This window comes from Tiliqua scincoides, chromosome 2 (genome assembly GCF_035046505.1).
Source record: "Tiliqua scincoides isolate rTilSci1 chromosome 2, rTilSci1.hap2, whole genome shotgun sequence".
NCBI classification, from domain to species: domain Eukaryota; kingdom Metazoa; phylum Chordata; class Lepidosauria; order Squamata; family Scincidae; genus Tiliqua; species Tiliqua scincoides.
Genome location: NC_089822.1, coordinates 20048057 through 20066951, shown reverse-complemented (window position 1 = coordinate 20066951; position 18895 = coordinate 20048057). Strand labels below are relative to the sequence as shown.

General features: G+C 45.8%; 1 protein-coding gene across 2 annotated transcripts in view; it reads right to left on the bottom strand.

Moving 5' to 3' along the window:
- Positions 1-17191, bottom strand: part of PARP8 (poly(ADP-ribose) polymerase family member 8) — a 188260-nt gene extending 171069 nt beyond the window's left edge. For both annotated transcript variants that reach the window (XM_066614239.1, XM_066614240.1), the window contains exons 1-2: positions 17101-17191; positions 16032-16086 (exon numbers count right to left, since the gene is read on the bottom strand). In XM_066614239.1, the coding sequence (XP_066470336.1) occupies positions 16032-16086; positions 17101-17191 (146 nt within the window). The remainder of the gene's footprint in view (positions 1-16031; positions 16087-17100) is intronic.
- Between the last annotated feature and the right edge of the window lie 1704 nt (positions 17192-18895).

Sequence of the window (18895 nt, the reverse complement as noted above, 5' to 3'; positions counted from 1 at the left end):
CTGCTCAATTCCAGTCTGACAGTTGGCTTTCCCTGAGCTCCTGGAACTCCCATCATCATCATCATTCTGCTCATGTCAGGAGAAGAGCACATCATGGTCAAAAGTCGCTAGGCAGAGCCAGGAGAGAACTTTGCCCGCAAAACAAATTAAGTCTAGGAGTTCAGGAATAGTTGGGACTTACAGCACAATGGCAGAAGTTACGGTGATGAAGCAGAGATGTACCAGATCAAACAACCGTTTCTTGGCCCAAATCCCTACACAAACCTCATGTGTTGATGTGAGGACATGCATCTCTTTGAATCAGAGATTCATGTGAGGACTCCCCATGTGAGGACATGCATCTCTTTGAATCAGTGGCATAGCTAGACAGGGTGCAAAGCAGTAAGTTTTGCAGGGAGCTTCAAGTGTGCAAGCCACTTTTCCCCCTCCCCTTCGGAGCCATTTGTTTAGCTCTTGCCACCTGAAATGTCTCCAAAGGGAAGGGGGAGGGCCTGCTTGCATGCCATGGTGAGGCCCCCTGCAAAATTTAGTGCTTTGCACTCCCTCTAGCTATACCACTGATCAGACTCTATTCAGGGCAAGGCAGCTGGTGACTGTTGATGTTTTGGCCTTGAACCTGGGAACAGTACAACACAAGCCTCTACCATTTGGGGCACAATCCAAACCTGTGCTGGAGCAGGCAAGCCAGGAGACTTGTTCTGCATCCAACACAGGTTCGTTGGGTGCAGCAGCTCAGCCACGGGCAAGTGGAAGCTCTTCCCCTTACCCGTGGGTAAGGGCTACGCGCCCCTATGGGTTTCCTTGGAGCTGTGCCACCTCTGCAGGTGGAGCAAGTCCGTGGAGAGCGGACAGGCACGAAGCCGCTCCACTCTCCCCGGGGACAGGGGATGGGATCCGGCATAACTGCCGGGTCCCAGCCCCACCCCCGGTTCCCCGTGCGCCCGCCCCCGGGGCCACCCAGAAACACCCCCCTGCCCCCTCCCCACACCCCCCACACCGACCTTCACCGCTTGTGGTGGCGCAAGAGCGCTGACACAAGCGGTGGTGCAGGAGCCATCACAGAAGCTTCTGCCTGCCGATGCGGCTCCCAGCCACGGAGGCGCAACCGTGCTTTACAGCACGTTTGCGACCCTCCTATGCCGGCCCAAGGGACTTGGGCCAGTATAAGGCACACTTTGGATTGCACCCTTAGCCTCTGAAATGTTAACTAGACTTTAGTGCAAGATTACTCTGTTGCATTTTGCCTGTACAAATGCAAAGTACTACAGCTTCTAGCAGTGGTGTTTCCTTTTGTTGTCTCGCTTGTTTTCAGTATGGTTACACAGACGAAGATTTTTTAAACCACTGGATACATCAAGGTACCTCAACCTCATTTCTACAGTTCCTCTTTGATGGCGGTTCACTGTCACTAACCCAATTCCAGTCCATCTGTTTCTAGAAACTTCTCAATAGTAGAAATAAGGGCACAATCCTAACCTGCACTGGAACAGGCAAGCCAAGAGGCTTGTGCTGTGTCCAACGCAGGATAGGGGCCATAAGCGTCTCAGCCAGAGGTAAGGGGAAACATTTCCCCTTACCTCCGGGTAAGGACCGCTGGCCCCTATGGGACTCCTCAGACTTGTGCCACCTCACCACAACAAAGCAGCTTGGGGCTGCTCTGTTCTCCCCAGGAATGGGGGTTGGGATCTGGCATAACTGCCAGATCCCCGCCCCGGGGCCACCCACTGCCTGCCTTCCCCCTGCCCAGGAATGCCTCTTCCCGTGCCTCCCCAACCCCCTGCCTACCTCAGTGGGGCCGACCCAAGCCTCATGGAGGAAGCCAGTGCAGAGGCTTGCGTCGGCCTCCACAGGCTGGCGCTTCTCTGAGCGCCAGCCCCGCTTCCTCCCAAGGAGGCGCAAATGTGCCTTACAGCATGTTTGCGACCCTCCTGGGCCGGCACATGGGACTTGCACCAAGTCAAGGGCTGGATTGAGCCCTTAGTCTTATAAATAGTGCCAATGTAATAATGAGCTTCATTAAAGGGGATCACTGGGCCTTTATCTACAAAGAAAAATTAGTTTACTGGCAAAGTTCTCTCCTCCAGCATCACTATAAGTGCAAACAGGAAGATATTCAGGACCCAACTACATGTTACACACAAATATATGCTACAGAACCCTAAATGCCAAATTTTCTAAGGAAAAAAAATAGCTTTTGGAAGGGTTTTTTTTGAAACCCAGGAATATTTGTTGAAGACCCACTGCCTCCTAATCCCTGAAGTAGCAGCATCCCACAATATTTTAAGTACAAGAATCTTTACTTGTTTTTTACATTGGCAAAGGCTGCAGGAGAGACACTGGTGTTCCTGGACGGGGGGGGGAGGGCAAAACAGTACGTTTCTTCAGGTGACGGGACACCCGAGTAAAGCAGACCCTCCTGCTTGGCTTCCAAGCCAGTCTTCTCCACTTTGCTCTTCCCTTCCTGAATGGCTCGGAAGCCAAGGAGAGGCCTCTTTACACGGGTGTTCCAGTGCCTGAACAAACCTACTGCTTTGACCCCACTTCCAGGAATGCCAATAAAGAGCAAACAACTGTCCTATATTGGTCCAAATATATACAAAGTCTAGACTGGGAATATGAACCTGAATGTCATGTCCCACCAAATGCATAACCCTGGACTGTGTCACTTCACGTTTTGACTGTCTACAGATGACTATTTCTATAGAGCAACAGGAGCAATTCTCATAAGCATTGACAACAGCTTGGATCCAGAACAGGTTGCTTAAACAGTGAGGGAGATGTTTCTTATAGGAGGAAAATGGCACTGCTCTCCATTTCCTACATCTGCAATGGCAGTCACTTTCCCAAATTCTAGGAGGGTCAATGAAGAAGCAAAAGTAACTAGACCATCACAGCAGCTTCTGGTTTAGAGAATTTCACTACTTGGGGGAAATCGCACTTGCTTATCCTCTTTTTTAAAGGGCTGCATGTGAATATGTGGATATACAGTACTGTACAAGTATCACAAAGAAAATGTAACTCATTTTAGGCATTCTTGAAGAGGCAGCCCTGTGCAAGTTAGACCCAAATGAACACTGAAGTAGTACTTGCCTGTTCTGGGAAGGGAAACTGTTTTAGCTTTCCCAAGAGCTTTCATACTAGCTCAAACCAGTTTGAAAACCTGCACAACCTTTTTTTTTTTTTCCAGAGACCACTGTGGGATTTTTAAAAAGTGCACAACAAGCAATGATAGCTCTAAAGAACCACCTCTGAGTCTGCACCACAGCTGAAGGGTCGATTGCCTGGGTAGTGCTGGCCTTCCCAGGACAAATGGATGAGCCAGTAGCCCACCTGCCCACTGCCCTCTCCAAGCTGCTGCTCTGCTGGGGACTCCAATCCTTTTCTGACTTCTGAGATTGCGGCTGCAGCAGTTTCTTTCTCTTTCAGCCCAGCTTTTGAGGCTCTGCACTGCCCCTATTCATTTCAAAAAGAATCAACATGAAGCAGGGAGGCTGAACTGTCACACTTGTCATCAGCAAAGAGAAGGGAGGACACAGGCACTTGTTCACGCACCTGCCCTGCTTCATCATTGGGGGGGGGGGAAATGTGTGCATACAGAGGTGGCATTCAGGATGGGATTCAGGTGACCTGGAAGCATGTGCTGTCCCTACTTCCGGGCAGAGTTTCCTTGTCTCTATTACCATCACATCTCAGACTAAACTCTGGTCCCTGCCCACTTGGTGGCACCTGCTCAACAGATAAGGATCTAGCAGACAGTTTGCTTGCAAAACACACCTGCTGAGAAGAGCTTTTTGGATTGGTTTTATATGGGCGTGTCTGGGCTTTCCGGTATTTTGTGCTGTTTCGCAACAGATTTAAACTTTATCTTGGCATTTATACTTCATTTGGCCTTCTTCATCCTCCCCCTTCCTTCCCATTTGAGTCCTTTGGGGACAAAGATATTAACATTTAGAAAACTTACTCCAAGCCCATGGAAGAGGGTGGGCTCTAACCAGACAGACTAGACAAAGAGACAGACAAACAGCTATTGGCTGTGCATCGCCTTTGAGTTTGCAGGTTCAAGGAAAAGTGTTGAAAGGCCTGCAGCCCAAAAACCTGGCACTGCCATGTTTTACCAAGTAGCCCATTGGTCCATCCAGGTCGGTGCTGACTACACTGACTAGCAGGACTTTTCAATGTTTCGGATGGGAGTCTTTTCCCAACCCTTCTTGCATTTGCCAGGGAATGAAGCTGGGACTTCCACGTGCAAAGTAGTTACTCTCTTACTGAGTTTTGGTTCTTCTCCAACACATTTCTTCCACAATCCACTCCCCTGACAAGCAAACAGCACACCTACAGCACAATACTATGCTTGTCTACACAGAAGGCAGTTCCAATTTATTTAATGGTGCTTACTCCCAGGAAAGTGTGTATACCATTGCAGTCCAAATGAACCAGAGAAACAATAGTAACAGCAAGGGTAACATAAAACAATTACAGATTCTGTTCAGATTCAAATTATTCTGGGAAAAGGAGAGGCTTTCTTCTTCTGTGATCCTCCTTGCAACAGTTTAGCACCAAAGGGAAGGGAAGCTCATCTAGTCATTGGCTACTATCTTTTAGGTGCCAGAGAAATACTTTTTGTTCTACCAGGCTTCTTGAATGCTTCTAGATGTCTTTTAGGTGTGCTGAGTATCTTAGGCTGCAATCCTATACATGCTTACTGGGAGTAAGACCCCAGTGCCATAGCTAATGAAAGTGTAGCCCAGTGCTGGGAATAAAATGATGCCCCAGAAGTGACGTCACTCCCAGACGTTTTAAAGAGTGAAAAATGGGGCAGTGGCATAGCTAAGGCATCTGCTACCTGGTGTTAAAGAAGATTTTGTAGCCCCCCCCCCCCAAATGAAATCACATTTAATTTATTAAGTGAATAATTTTGTTAGTAAATAAAAGTTTTCTGGTTAATTGGCCATAACTTTTGATAGAATACAGATATTCCAGCATGGTTTGTTTCATTGCATTCAGCATTAAATTAATGATATATAACATGATGGTATTATTTGTACATACCAAGGTTTTCACAATTTTGGCCACTAGTGCCAAGCTCAGCTGTTTGCCCCCCTAAAGCTTGTTCCCCTATGTAATTGCTACCCTCTGCACCCACTTAGCTATGCCTCTGGTAAGACCCATCCAGTTCAATGGGACTTACTTCTGTAGACACTTCTGTTGGTGCCTTTGTGTTGTACCAGGTGCTTTCACTTCAGCTCTTTGTTTTAAATTGTTTAATTGCTCTGTTTAGTTGATTTGTATGTGATGTATTTTGTATATTGTTTTAGTGTCTGAAACACTGCCCTGGTATGACTGATGGAAGATAGTATTTAAATCCATAAAATAAAAGAAAGAACACAAAGAGTTCAGCATTCTAACGAGTTCAATTTGTTAACTAAGAGGAAAGTTCTGTAATTTCCCCCTCCGCATGCAAACTAAGCCTTTGTTTTATGTAAATCAAGTCAAGTATCTGCAGACTCCAGGGCATAATGTGGCATCCTTACAAAGTTGCCTGCTCAGCACTCCTTGTAGATGCTTTCAGATTTTGGAACAGGCAGAGTGGCACAAAAAGGAAGACAGCTAGTAGGACAACAGAAATCAGACTCTCTTTTCATTTACAAAATAAAAAATAAAAAATTAATCACAACATTCAGTTAGGATTCTAATGTCCTTCTCACTCCAGTTGTAGAAAGCATAATGAACCAAACTGGCTCTTCTATTCCACAGCAGCAGTTAAAGGACAGTAGATCTTGTTCCATCACAGCCCCTTGACTGAGCTCCTCATATTTACGGAGAAGCGTCCCTCAACTGGACTGCAAGCTTTACTGCAAAAGCAAATTAAAAATTATTAAAATTGCTATCCAGTCTGTTCCATATTTAGTGCTTAGATTATACCACAAAGATGTTCCTAACGAATACATTCTTAATTACAGTCTTCCTCGACCAGAAAGCACTTCAGGACTGTCAAACAGCTCCAATAATTCAGAAATGTGAACACAGATCGTTCTGAGAAAAATGAAGCCGTGCCCGACCAGCCAGCCAGCCAAAAAATGATTACTCAAGCCTCTGAGGGAAAGGATTATTTATGATAATCCATGCAATTCACATACTTGAGATTTTCTTTTTTTCTTCCTTTAACTTTATTTGAAGTGGGAGGGATCACAGTCCTTCAGACACTGGCCTGGCTTTGCCCACATTTATGTCCAGCCTAAATTTGATTGTCACGTAATTTTCACAATATTACAGCTCAATATCGTTTATGAGGAAAGATGTTCTTATCGATCCAAGCACCAAAATCTCATGCAGGGCTCCACAGGCGGCCTGAATGCAAAATTACAGCAAACCTATGCCTTGAGAGTCTGTGCTTATGCAAGCGCAAATCTCAGTCTTCTTCTCCTTTTCATTCCCTATTAATTTCATTGTGGACCCAATCCTATCCAGCTTTCCCATGCCGATGCAGCCGCAATGCAGCCCTAAGATAAAAGTACAAATGTTCCCTTACTTTGAGGAGGCCTCCATGAATATCCCCCCCCCCCATTGCAGGATGCAGTGCATGCTCCGTTGGCTCAAAAATTGGATAGTATTGGGCCTTGTGTCACTAACCTGATCTGAGGGCAGGTCCAAACCAAATCTACAGAATCCAGGATTTTGCATGGACACTATGCTACTATTGAACAAAGCCAGCATAGTACAATGATTGACAAGATAAATTTCAATCAGGGAGATCTTGGATCAAATCACTAGTCATTCTGGTCATGGGGGAGTCCTTAAGCCATTTACTATCGTTAAGTAAAGCCTACCTCAAAGGATTATCATGAGAATAAAATGTGGAGAGGGGAACCTTGTATATTGCACTGGGCTTCTTGGAAGGGGAGGATCAAAATGAAAGAAATTAACATATCACACATTTTTGCACAATGACAAGTTCATTTATAAACAGTTCTGCAGCACCTTTAAGACAAACATATTTGAGGTGGCATGAGCTTTCAGTCACAAAAGTTTCATTCATTAAATTCATTTCACCAAGGTGTAGTGATGAACACTAGCGCAGATGGCTCTGAAAAAGTTCCAGACCCCTCTTCCATTAATATGTCTATCAATAGTAATTCCCCAATACCCAAATGGAACTATCATGGAAAGTATCACCACGGTCACTATCACACTTCTGAGTATCAGACGCTAAAGCTAAAACAGATGGAAGTCATCACATTCCTGCCCCTTTGGCAAAATTCCAAAGATATCTGCCTGGTCATGGTTGGAAATAAAATGTTGGTCTACCTGGATTTATGGATTTATAAAATGCTGGTCTACCTGGTCTGATCAAACAATTATGATGCATACAGAGGCAACTGCAGTTACAACATTGCCTATAGTACTTCTCTAAAATCACGCTTACCTGAAAAGCTAGGATATGGTCACACTCTTAAACCTGCCCATCCTAGACGCAATGCCAATATTTTCGCAAAACAATTCCAATCTTGTCAAAAGCAGCAGGCAGCAGAAATGGGTCAACAGCAAGGCATGACATTTAAGTGACATGCAAGCATTTTGCCATAAAAACAAATAGGGGAAAACCATGTCAAATAAGGAACATTACATCTCTGGGCCACGTCACGCTTGAGGGGAAAGACAAATTCTCATTTGTCCACCATTTGTGAACAGTGAACATTGCAACCCATGAGAGGTGACATTTTCTGAAAATATGCAGTACAAGAGCCCTTGACCAAGTCTTTCTACAGGCCATGCATGTTCAGTCGTGTAGGTCCCACCCTGCACAGTGAAGCAAACAACAATTCTTTTTACCCCAACATATGTGAAGTGGATGGGTTGACACCAGATGAGTATCTTGTTTTTCATGCACCCAATGGAGGTCAGCTTAGTTCACATCTCAGGAACATTTTGTAAGAAAGCCCAACCTATTTTTGTCTTGGCAACCAGAGAAGCTGGTCTTTACAGAGTCATCATTATCCCTCCTAATAAAAATGTAATGTCAGCTAGTCTGAAATTTCCTTTCTTCAACAGCAGACCCCAGTAGGCAGAAATATGGGCAAGTTTCAAGCATCTAGTCCAGGCAAGAGTTACAGCTTAAGAGAAGATCAGTCCTCCCAGCAGGTTAGCTTGGGATGGTCCATCCATCACATCTAAAGGTAGCAGTAAACTCTTCCCCATTTGAATCTGACATCTAATAAGATTATCTGGGTGAGATGCTTGTGCATTTTCAGCCATCTTCTGGGGTGTAGTGGTAAGGATGTGCAAGAGAGCCAATCTGTAGTGGAACCCAGAATGTTGAATTCCCTGATCTGGGAGACCCACTGGTCTCTCCACTACTAGTGTTGGTGCTTGATTTATCTTCTGTTTATGAACACATCTTTTAATTGTTTTGGATCTTCATCACTTCTGTTATTTGCAGACCTATAATTTATCTGATTGCAGTTGTTTATTGTTTGTGTTATTTAATTGATTTTAATTGCGTAAGCTGCCTCAAGTGTTTCCAACTGGAAGTGAGAAAGTAAGACTAAACACTTTCCAAAAAATAAAGAAACAAATAGTTTTTCAAGCTCTCCATTATGAGCAGGGGCGAGGACTACATTGTTTCTGTTGACCAGGGGCTCCACACCAATCACCTTATTGGTCTGCCCATGCTGTTGGAGGTAATGAAACCATAAATACAAGCATGTTGTATGGATGCATTCTAGAGCAATTGCATACACTGGAATGACGAAGGGACAATTACCCACAGCAATGGAGAACCAGTTCAGCGCCCATCATGACCAGACAATTTTAAAAATCATTTTCCAGACAGTAGATCTTTTGACAGCTGTCTAAAACTCTTCATTCTTAATCTGCATCCCAGCCCATAATTGGAAGCAGCTACTTTTCCCAATCTCAAGGTAGAGCCTGTCTTCATTACGGCACAGTGTCTCTTCCCCACCGATTTCTTGCGCTGCCACAGTGGTGTTGCTAGGGTGTGCGGGTCGCACTGGGTGACAAGCATGGGGGGGTGACACCACTACTGACCAAAATGTTTAAAACTTGGTATTTTGAATAATACCATCATGTTATACGTATATCATTCAATGTGTATTTTCATGCATAATGCAATGAAGCAAACCACACTGAAATATCTCTATTCTATCAAAACTTATAGCAAAAAATCTAGCAGGGGGCAGGACAATGGAGCATCACCACACCCACCATCTGGGGCAATGCCCTGCACACTGCATGGGAGGAAGTCCATCATGGGTGCAACATGCTAACCTCCTGCATCAGGTGACGTGACTAAGCCACCATACCACTTTTAAGTCTGTGAACTCAGGCTTTAACATTTAGCTACAACATTACTACTTTACAGCCCATTCATATTTGGGCCGTACACTGACAGAATGCTCATTCCAGCAACCTAAGGCCCTTTAAAGCGGTTGCAACGAGAAACTATTCAGCATGGCCTGACTGTGAACCAGGGACAACTGCTGGAGCCAGTAAGTTGGTGCAGAGGGTTGGGAAGAGGTGGGGAAGGGATTTAATGGTGTGGGGATGGGTGGAGAGAAAGGCAGGTCAGAACCAGGAAAGCGATGGTATCGGCTAGAAAGGCACATGACAATATCCTAACCTCCTTCCTGGCCTTGATCCCATGACCCAGGTCCACAAAGGCTTGCACCAGCTATACACCTACCTTGGGACAAGGAACAAGTGTTCTGAAGACACTTCCAGAGGGATTCAGGGGGTGCCACACTGGCAGAGCTGTATCACTGCATGGTAGAATTGGGCAGCCTGTCTGATTCATCAACCAGCAAAGTCCCAGGGTATGGTGCGACGCCACATGATGCAAGATCTTCCTGAAGCTGAGCAGATCTAGGTCTGATCAATGCATTGATGGGCAACTGCCTGGATACGGCACGAGTGCTGCCTTAAAAGCCATGTTCAAGTGGAACATGAATACAATAAATAGTAAGGCCTATAGTATCACAATCCTGAACCAATATTATGGTGCAAACTTTGCAAGTATTTTTTATCTTCTAAAGAATGAGTAGCAGCAAAGATATAAGAGTCACCTCTCCATGCAGCAAATTTGTTCACAATGACCACGAAATACAGTCTGTTGCCCTATTCTTTCATTTCCTGCTTCTGTGTACTCACTAAATACGGTGCTGCCATTTCGCAGCAATCCCTGCCCTTCCTTCTAGTAAAACACAATATACCTTGGGGCAGAGTGGGCTAGAAAAAACCAGCAATGTAAAGAGAAAGGGTAAAGTCAGGATCACGGCTACATGGATTCATCTTGTAGGCTAACACATGAGTCTATTTTTTTTCCCCATACAGGAAGTCCTGAACTTCCACAGGCAGCCATAAGAGGTAAACTGGACATTCAAAGAAATGGCAGCCACCACTTCTGCAATTGCAACAGCACCATTCCAATTGCCACAATCACAGAAATGGCTGCCAACTGCATCTGCAGTTGCCCCATTCACGCTTTGCTTGTCCATGCAAATATACACCCTACTGTACACAAGGAGTAAATCACACTGAGAGTTAGTGTTGTATAGTGAGAAAAAAATGCAAGGCGGAAAGTTCCCTCTTCAAGCTTCGTTCATCAGTACGCGGTCATAGGCAAGCCACTTCCTCTCAGCCTCCATATCTGCATCCAGACGAGACAGAGATATTATTAGGCGGGAGTTTTGCTGATTTCAGTGGGGGTATTTGGTCTGACTTGAATGGAGCTGCATTCTCCCAAAAGGATGAAGTACATAAGAACATAAGAAGACCCCTGATGGATCAGACCAAAGGCCCATCTAGTCCTGCTTCCTGTATCTCACAGTGGCCGACCTGAAGCCACAAGATACCTATATCCTATTGCCACTCCCTTGCACCCATCATTCAGAGATACCCTACTTCTAAAACCAGAAGGTTGTGTATACCCATCATGACACAACTTGTAATGAACTTTCCTTCTAGAAATCTATCCAATCCCCTTCAAAAGGAACCTAGGCCAAGTGCCATCACCTGCAGCAAGAGGTTCCACAGATTAATTATTGTGGTACAGAGTTTGGGAAAAGGCCTAGATGTAGTGCTTATCAGAGATTCATAGATGGTGGTGATGGCATTGATGATGGTGGCTGGAGAGCTTTTCAGCAGCTTCAGCTGGCATGTCAGTTCCATTCCTATGGGAAAATAAAGAATGGGATCTGGCTAGAGTCATGAATGACCTTCTCACACCCAATCCTTGTCCGTTTATTGCAATGCACTCTACCTTTGTAAAGTGTTTGGAAGTTACAAAGAAAACTCTGAACTTAAACCCCAGACAGATTCTTCCAGTAAACTAGAACTCACCCCAAACCAAAAATCTCTCCGATACCTTGAGCCTGAACAGGAACTGAATTCCCTAATAGGATATACATTTTGATTAACAAATAAAGACCTGCTTTACAATAATGTTTTTGTTTTTTTTACCATAATAATAATGTTATTAAAATTACTGGCGAGCGCACACACATTTACGTGTGTGTGTGTGTGTGTGTGTGTGTGTGTGTGTGTGGGAGAGGGGAGGAATGAAGGGATCTACACACAAAACATTATTTAAAATGGGTTTATCTTTATTATATTGCGTGAACCAATCCTAAGGATGACCTTGATGTACTGCACAAGGCTCATAGGTTCAAACAAAGAGATTTTGGCTTGCTGCACGTATCTTCAGATGTCTTTGTTTTCCTTAAAAAGTGATCTAAGCTATCCAAATCACCAGACACCACCAAATGTCTAATCTGTGTATTAGACATTTTGCACAGGTTTTTACAATAAATCACAGAGTGCAGAAAAGGTCACCAAGTCCTGGCCTTCAGCTATTGATCACTTGTATAAAACACCTTAAAATTGCTGATGAGAAAGTAAATGCATTAAGATCTCAAATTATGAAATTGGCAATTGCCAATGCTGCTTGAATTTGCCTCTTGCTTGAAACTGAGGTACCCAACAAATGAGACAAAATTTCAGATATATAATTCCAACAGCACTTGAACTCTCAAAACATTTTCAAATCTAATTTCTTTTTCACCCGATAATAATAATAAGAAGAAGAAGAACTTAATTCTGTTTTGGATCGTGACCTAAGCAAGTAATCATTTTAGCAACACTATTGACCCAATTCTATGGGCCAGATATGACAGTGGTTTGAGGAGATCTGGGGTGGGAAGTGGACTGGAGGGGTTGGATCTTGGCGGCAGACATGCATGATGGATGCTGTCTTCTGTTTTGCAACTAGCCTTGCTGCCTTTCTCTCCTCAGACACACTATAGCTGGCATGGGTCCAAGAAGACCCATAGATGGTGAAAAGGGCTATGTAGAGGTAAGTACAAGAAGTTTTTTACTTACCTCTGGGAGGCCTCACAATTACCCCACCCACCACCGGATACAGCACGCGCTCTGTCAGCATGACTGCATTGTATAAAATGGCAGGGGATAGGATCGGGTTGTTAGACTGCAATGCTATTCACCTATAAACATAGCAGGATCTACTTCCAAGTAAACGTGTAGTATTGCTCTATTTCTACTGAATAGGAGCTCTTACACATTTAATAACCTCGGCTGTGAATTAAGCACAGTTTCATAAAATCATTCCTATTTGTCCTGTGCTAGGAACATAAAACCTCCTTTGAAAACAAACACACAGCAAAGGCAACTGGCATTCAATTGAATTCACACATGGCTAAGCTAATCTAATAGGATATTTCTCCCATTAGTGATTCACATCATCTTTGACGTGGATCCTACTCCTGGTCCTAAACACATTTACAAGAAATGAAGATCTAGCGATACCTGACATCCCAATGGAGTTTCTTGGAAATTAAGCTGCTGTTGGGATGCATGGAATTATATCCAAATAAGAACCTCACTCAAGGAAGCCCCTGAGATTTTTTAATTTAGAAAAAAGAGGGGGTGTTGCATAGTGGCTAAGAGTGAGCCGCAAATTAGGATTCCGACCCCCCCCCCCCGTTTGAAGCCCACCTCTGCCATGAACTCTCTAAGATGCCTCAGTGGCATAGCTAAAGGGGACAGAATGATAAGTAATGCAGGAGCCACAACGCGGCATGTAAGCGGCCTCTTCAACTCACTGTCAGTGCTACTGAGAGCAAATCACTCCCTCTCAGTTTTAGGGCCCAATCCTATCAGGCCTGCGCCAGCCCAGCCCCAGCACTCAGTGTCACAAACGTGCCATAAGGCATGCTTGCAACGTTTACCGCCAGGCCGGCACTGGGGCTGAGCGAGCACCAGGTGGAGAACGGCCGAACACCACCTGGAGCTCCGGGTGAATGTCAGGTGGCGGAACAGTAAGTCGGTGTGGGGGAGGGGGAAGTGTTCCGGGAGGGGGAAAGGTGGGGCAAGGACTGGGAGTGGGGTGGGAGGAGGCAGCAGGCCCTGCCACCATATCCTAACCACCTTCCCAGCCCAGGACACATAAGCTCCCTTAACCCGAGGAGACCTGGCGCTGCTTCTCAGCCCCAGTGGATACATCATTGCCATTTCGGCACCACTGCAGCCCTGGACGCTGGGAAGTATTGGATTGGGTTGCCCATCCCACCATCTGCAATATGGGACCTTGCTGCTTCTGGGCTTCCCAGAACCTATATTTGCCACCATGAGAAGCAGGATGCGGGAACTGACAGAGCTTTTATCTCATCCAGCAGAGCTTATGCTCTTCTGTACATGCCCAGGTTATGTACGGCTAAAGTGTTGTGTTTAAATATAGGAAATCCATGTTCAAATCCCTACTCACATACAAAATTAGTGATTCTGCCCAAGTCATAGTCTGTTAAGGGCAATTCACACATGCAGGTGCAATGCTTGCTGTCTCATCACTTGATACTCCACAGCTTAATATGCAAGTGTTATATTTTTAGAGCTGGAAATGGGGAAGCAAAAGGATTAATTTTATCTGTGGCAATTAACCTGTGATGGCTCATTTACACATGCAAGTCACCCATTGGTGCTGCAGTCGACAAACTGAATCTGAATCTAACTTTCGCCCAATCAACCTCATAAGGTGGTTCAGACAATCAATGACATAACCCCATAGCACACCACTTGATAAAGGATGGAGATGCAGGTTTCATAAACATATTTTGCTGCATGAAGCCGAGAATCCAGAAAGGGATTCTATCCAGACAGGGAAGCAAAAGGACGCTTTCCATTTCCTTGCTCTTGTACTGGGAACGGGTCTCACAACCCTTGGATCTCCAAAAGGTGAGGTAGTCCTTGCTGCAGCATAGGACAGTAATAGAAGAGACACTTTTGTGGCCTCTTAAGACCTAAGAAGTGCATGTCCAGCTCCTCACACGAACTCATATTTGCAAAGTGATACCCTTGCTTTGAGAAAGCAAATGATGTGAAGTTTTCCGGCTCTGCCAAGATTGCCTTGCACAAGATTCTTCAATAGCTCTTACAACATAATCCCTGTTTTTGACGCAACAGTGACAGAAACGGTTAGGAAGAGGGATAGGGGTGTTTATGCACTGAAGATTAGCCTGCCCATCACACTAAACCTTAATTTCATTGGACAGATACAGTATTTCACCACAACTGGACTGTAAAGCCAGTTGAAAGTGCCCTTAACAAGTTCGATGGCAGGCCAGATAGTAAAGCGACGACCTTAAAGGCTGAGTTCAAAAGGACAAATGCAAGGAATTTGCACTAACAGCCAATGCAATAGAGAAGGGCACCCAAGTCCACTGAAGGTTTAGGAGGACCTAATTCTGCATCGAATCTGACTGTAAAAGTGCTAGAGCTACCTACAAGAACATAAACACAGGTTGACCATAAGGATGTGGGCTACCAGAACTAGATGAATCACATCGATCAGTCTGCCAGTGTTCTCTGTTTTGTTAACTGAAATGGGGAGAGGGAACTAATCTAAGAGCAGTGGGGGTAGTGTGTGGTGTGTAACTCTTTCCCTTCAGGTCATATTTTGTGATCAACATTGACTTCCCAGCTGCTTTTCTTCTCACAAGTTTATCTTAACCTCCATGGGTAGAAAAGCCACTGGGGAAGTTGATTTTGACTGGGGAAAAATGGGTCTCCCAGACTGTCACTATCAGATTGCAATGTCCCTGCTTCCACATAAATCCATTCCACCTCCCCACAAAACAAGTCAACTCTATATTTGTCCACACAATGCAAGTACTGCACAAACTCTCTAAAATGATCCCCAAGGCCTGTTTCTTCTGGACATTTGGTTTGAGTCTAAGTTAGTCTGTCCCCAAATAACACTGCAGAAAAGCAACTTAACCTATGCACCGGGGCAGTACTTGGAAAGATTTCTCTCTCGCGACAAAGTCTTTTTGCCAATAAAAAGTGCATTTTATGCAATTAAACACTTAAACAGCTACTGTAGAGATTAGGGGGGGAGAGCTTTTCACATTTAAATGACCATTCCTATATCCCAAAATAGAAACTGTGTACAACTTAAAAGCGTGGTAGTTGTAACTGACTCAATCTTTGGTTGTTACTGAAGCAGTGGCTACGTGCACCATAAATTTTATTGAAACGTGTACATCAATTATCTGTAGTGTTAACACTCAACATTGCAAACAGTGTCTACATGATGTGGTCTTGCTCTTTCCACTGTGCTGGATGTTGATGTGGCTACTGAATTACGGCTGCAAAAAATCACCCATTCTGCTAGGGCTCTGTTACTCCCCTCATCATCAAAATACTTTCTGTCATCAGTGACCTCAGGGGATTCTCTCCCATTATGCCTGTCAAAAATAGCACTGCATATTTGACTAAGACAAGAGTACAAATGCACAAAGTATAAGAGAGCAGAACTCTTGATCTCCCCGTCTCTGATGACTAATCATCACCCCACATAACACCTGTTCAAGACCAGTGTTCTTTTCAAAGAATCAGTGGTTCGTGCTGTCTTCAAAAAGGGAGGGAAAGCTTGCTGAATACAAGTTGCTATGGAATCAACAACGGTTCAAGAGAAATCAAGCTATTTAAATAAGAAGCTGTACCTTTTAGATCCTCCAATGTAGGTGAAGGTAAAGGTGGAATCTGCGTATCTGAAATCTAAAACACAAGAGAGCTGTATTTGAATGGATGAACAATGCTCTTGCTGGGAAATTCTGTCATGGCTGGTAAATTAATCTGCCCCCCACCCAGTCTGCCAGTGATATGGGAAAGGGATTAATTTGAATCTGAAAATAATAATAGTAACAATAAATCAGAAACACCCCCCCCTACACACACACACACCCTACCCCTCCCTTGCAACAAGTGCCTCAGCACTATGGCAACGGAAGGAATTTCCATTGTCAGAGGAGGCAACAGGCAGGAACAAGCCTGACTGCTAAATCAAACATTTCAAGTAATGATCAGAGGAAAGCAACAAGCAAAATAACAAGGCTTTAAGCAGGGGAAGGGAAACTAAACACCAACACATCTTAAATGCAGACCATCTCTGGACATCTGTGGATGCTCATTGTTCAGTCCCACCTCAGATGGAGCGAGGAACCTTCCTCCTGCCCCACAACCTGCCCCACAAGCTCTCATTCCCTATGCCCAGAACACATAATGGGCAGATCTAAGCATATCCAGACGGAGATGTCTTTTGTTCGCTCTGCTGATCACATGAAAAACAAAAGGGGGAATCTTGTGGATCAGAGACAAGGCGGCTGTGATGGGGATAGAGCTCAACATGCAATTGCATTTAGCACAACATCCTATGCCTGAGCTGCATCTCCCACACCACTTCGCCGCTCAGGTGCCTAGGATGTGTCATGTGTCCCACTCTCTGGTGTGTGTGTGTGTGTGTGTGTGTGTGTGTGTGAGAGAGAGAGAGAGAGGGACATGCTGCTTGCATGCTTGCAAACAATCATCTAAATAAAAAGGTGAGCAAGAATCTCCATGGTGTTATGGAAGAGATGATATCCCTCACCCCAAAATGACAGCTGTCATGCAACCTCCAATCAACACATCATGTGGTGTGTGTGTGGGGGGGGGGGGATGGAGACATCTAACAGCAACTGGAGGGGGAAGGGGGGCGCTGAGGAAGAACCTGGAGCCCAGCCTGGGCAAACTCACCTGCAAACAGGCAGTCCTTCTCCGCCTTGCACTTTTGGATCACAATGTCAATATCCTTCTGAATCCTCTCTTGCCTTGAACACATCCCCATGAACTAAATCCCTGGGGGAGGAAAAAAAGAGCAGCCTTTGGGTGTCCACCCCCGCCCCCCTCCTCCTCCTCTTCCTCCTCCTCCCTCCCTCCCTTCCCGGCTTGCTGGCTTCCTTCTCTTCCAGTGTTAAGAGGCAGTGAAAAGATGGAAACCTCCGAGGAAGGCTGGGTGGCGAGCAGGGGGGTGAGGACCAGAGCGCTGCCCCTTCTTGATCCCCGAGGTCGATGTTGCATGCCCAGATGTGCTCGCCCAGCGGTGGAGGATGGCAGTCCCCTTCTGGCTTGACAATAGATCCAGCGGGAGTAGGGGCAGGGATGGCGGTGGGTCTCTGGCTGGGGAAGGGGAGCACCCAGGAGATCGAGGCAGAGCCCACCGGATCGGAACCGGGGGATTCACATTCCTGCCTCCCTCCGGCACGGCTGGGCGGGGGAGATGGCGAGGAGGAGGAGGCGAGGAAGAGCAGCCCCAGGCGGAGAGCGAGCCAGCCAGCGAGCGGAGCGAGGCTCTCCCACTCCCCACCTCCACACGCGCGCACACACTGGCGGCTCCCCGAGAGGCCGACACTTCTGCAGCGACGCCAAGCCGCAAACCCCTCCCCTCGCCTCGCCGCCGCTCCCAGCCCAGACACTCCGCCCGCCGCACGTACTGTTGCTCTCCTGCGCGGCGGAGCCCAGCTGCGCCCCGGGCGGCTCCGGCAGGGACCTGGCGCAGCTGGCGGAGGAGGGCCCAGGGAACGAGGGGGCGCCCCCCCCCGACTCACGCAGGAGCTGAGGCCTGTTCTGGGCAGGAGGGGGCTTGCATCTCTGCCAGGCATCGCAGGCCACCTGCCTGTCCAGCGCGGTGGGAGCATCTGAGCCAGGGTGCCTAGGGAAGTCCTGGACGCTTCACTGTGACCTGATGTCTGTGGCAGGTGCACACCAGTGTATGTGTGGCTTGCATACACATACATGGGAGGCTTCCTCAGTTTCCCCTGATTGTGCATCAAGCGCTCCAGATGTCAAGAAGCATGCCCCACGTGGCCAGGGTGACCAGATGTCATAACCGCAAAAGAGGACCAGGAATCCCAAAATGTAGGACACAACCAAATAAAAGCTAAAATCTTGTATTGATTTTGCAGGGTTAATTTAAACACACAGGGCCAAATCCTACCCAACTTTCCAGCCCTGGTGTAGCAGCACCAATAGGGTGTGCACTATAACCTGCAATGGTAGGGTAGTTTTTAGATTGTGAGCCCTTTTGGGACAGGGAGCCATTAGTTATTTGATTTTTCTCTGTAAACCGCTTTGTGAACTTTTGTTGAAAAGCGGTATTTAAATACTGATAATAATAATAATAGTTGCTGAGGCCTTCACAAGGTAAGGGAACATTTGTTCTCTTGCTTTGGGGCTGAATTGCAGCTGCACCAGCACTGGAAAGTTGGATAGGATTGGGCCTTAAGGCTGCAATCCTATCATCACTTTCATGGGAGTAAGCCCCATTGACTATTATGGGACCAACTTCTGAGCAGATGTGCATAGGGTTGGGCTCTCTATTGCTTATTATTAAATTTAAAACTATATTATATATAATTTATTGTATATTTTTTATTAATTACAAGAAGGCTAAATGCTGCCTGCAGGGGCAGCTCACAGGGGAAAGGAGGACATTTAAGTTCTTTTCCAGGACATGAGGCTAAAGAGGACATCTGCATGGCTAAGAACAGCT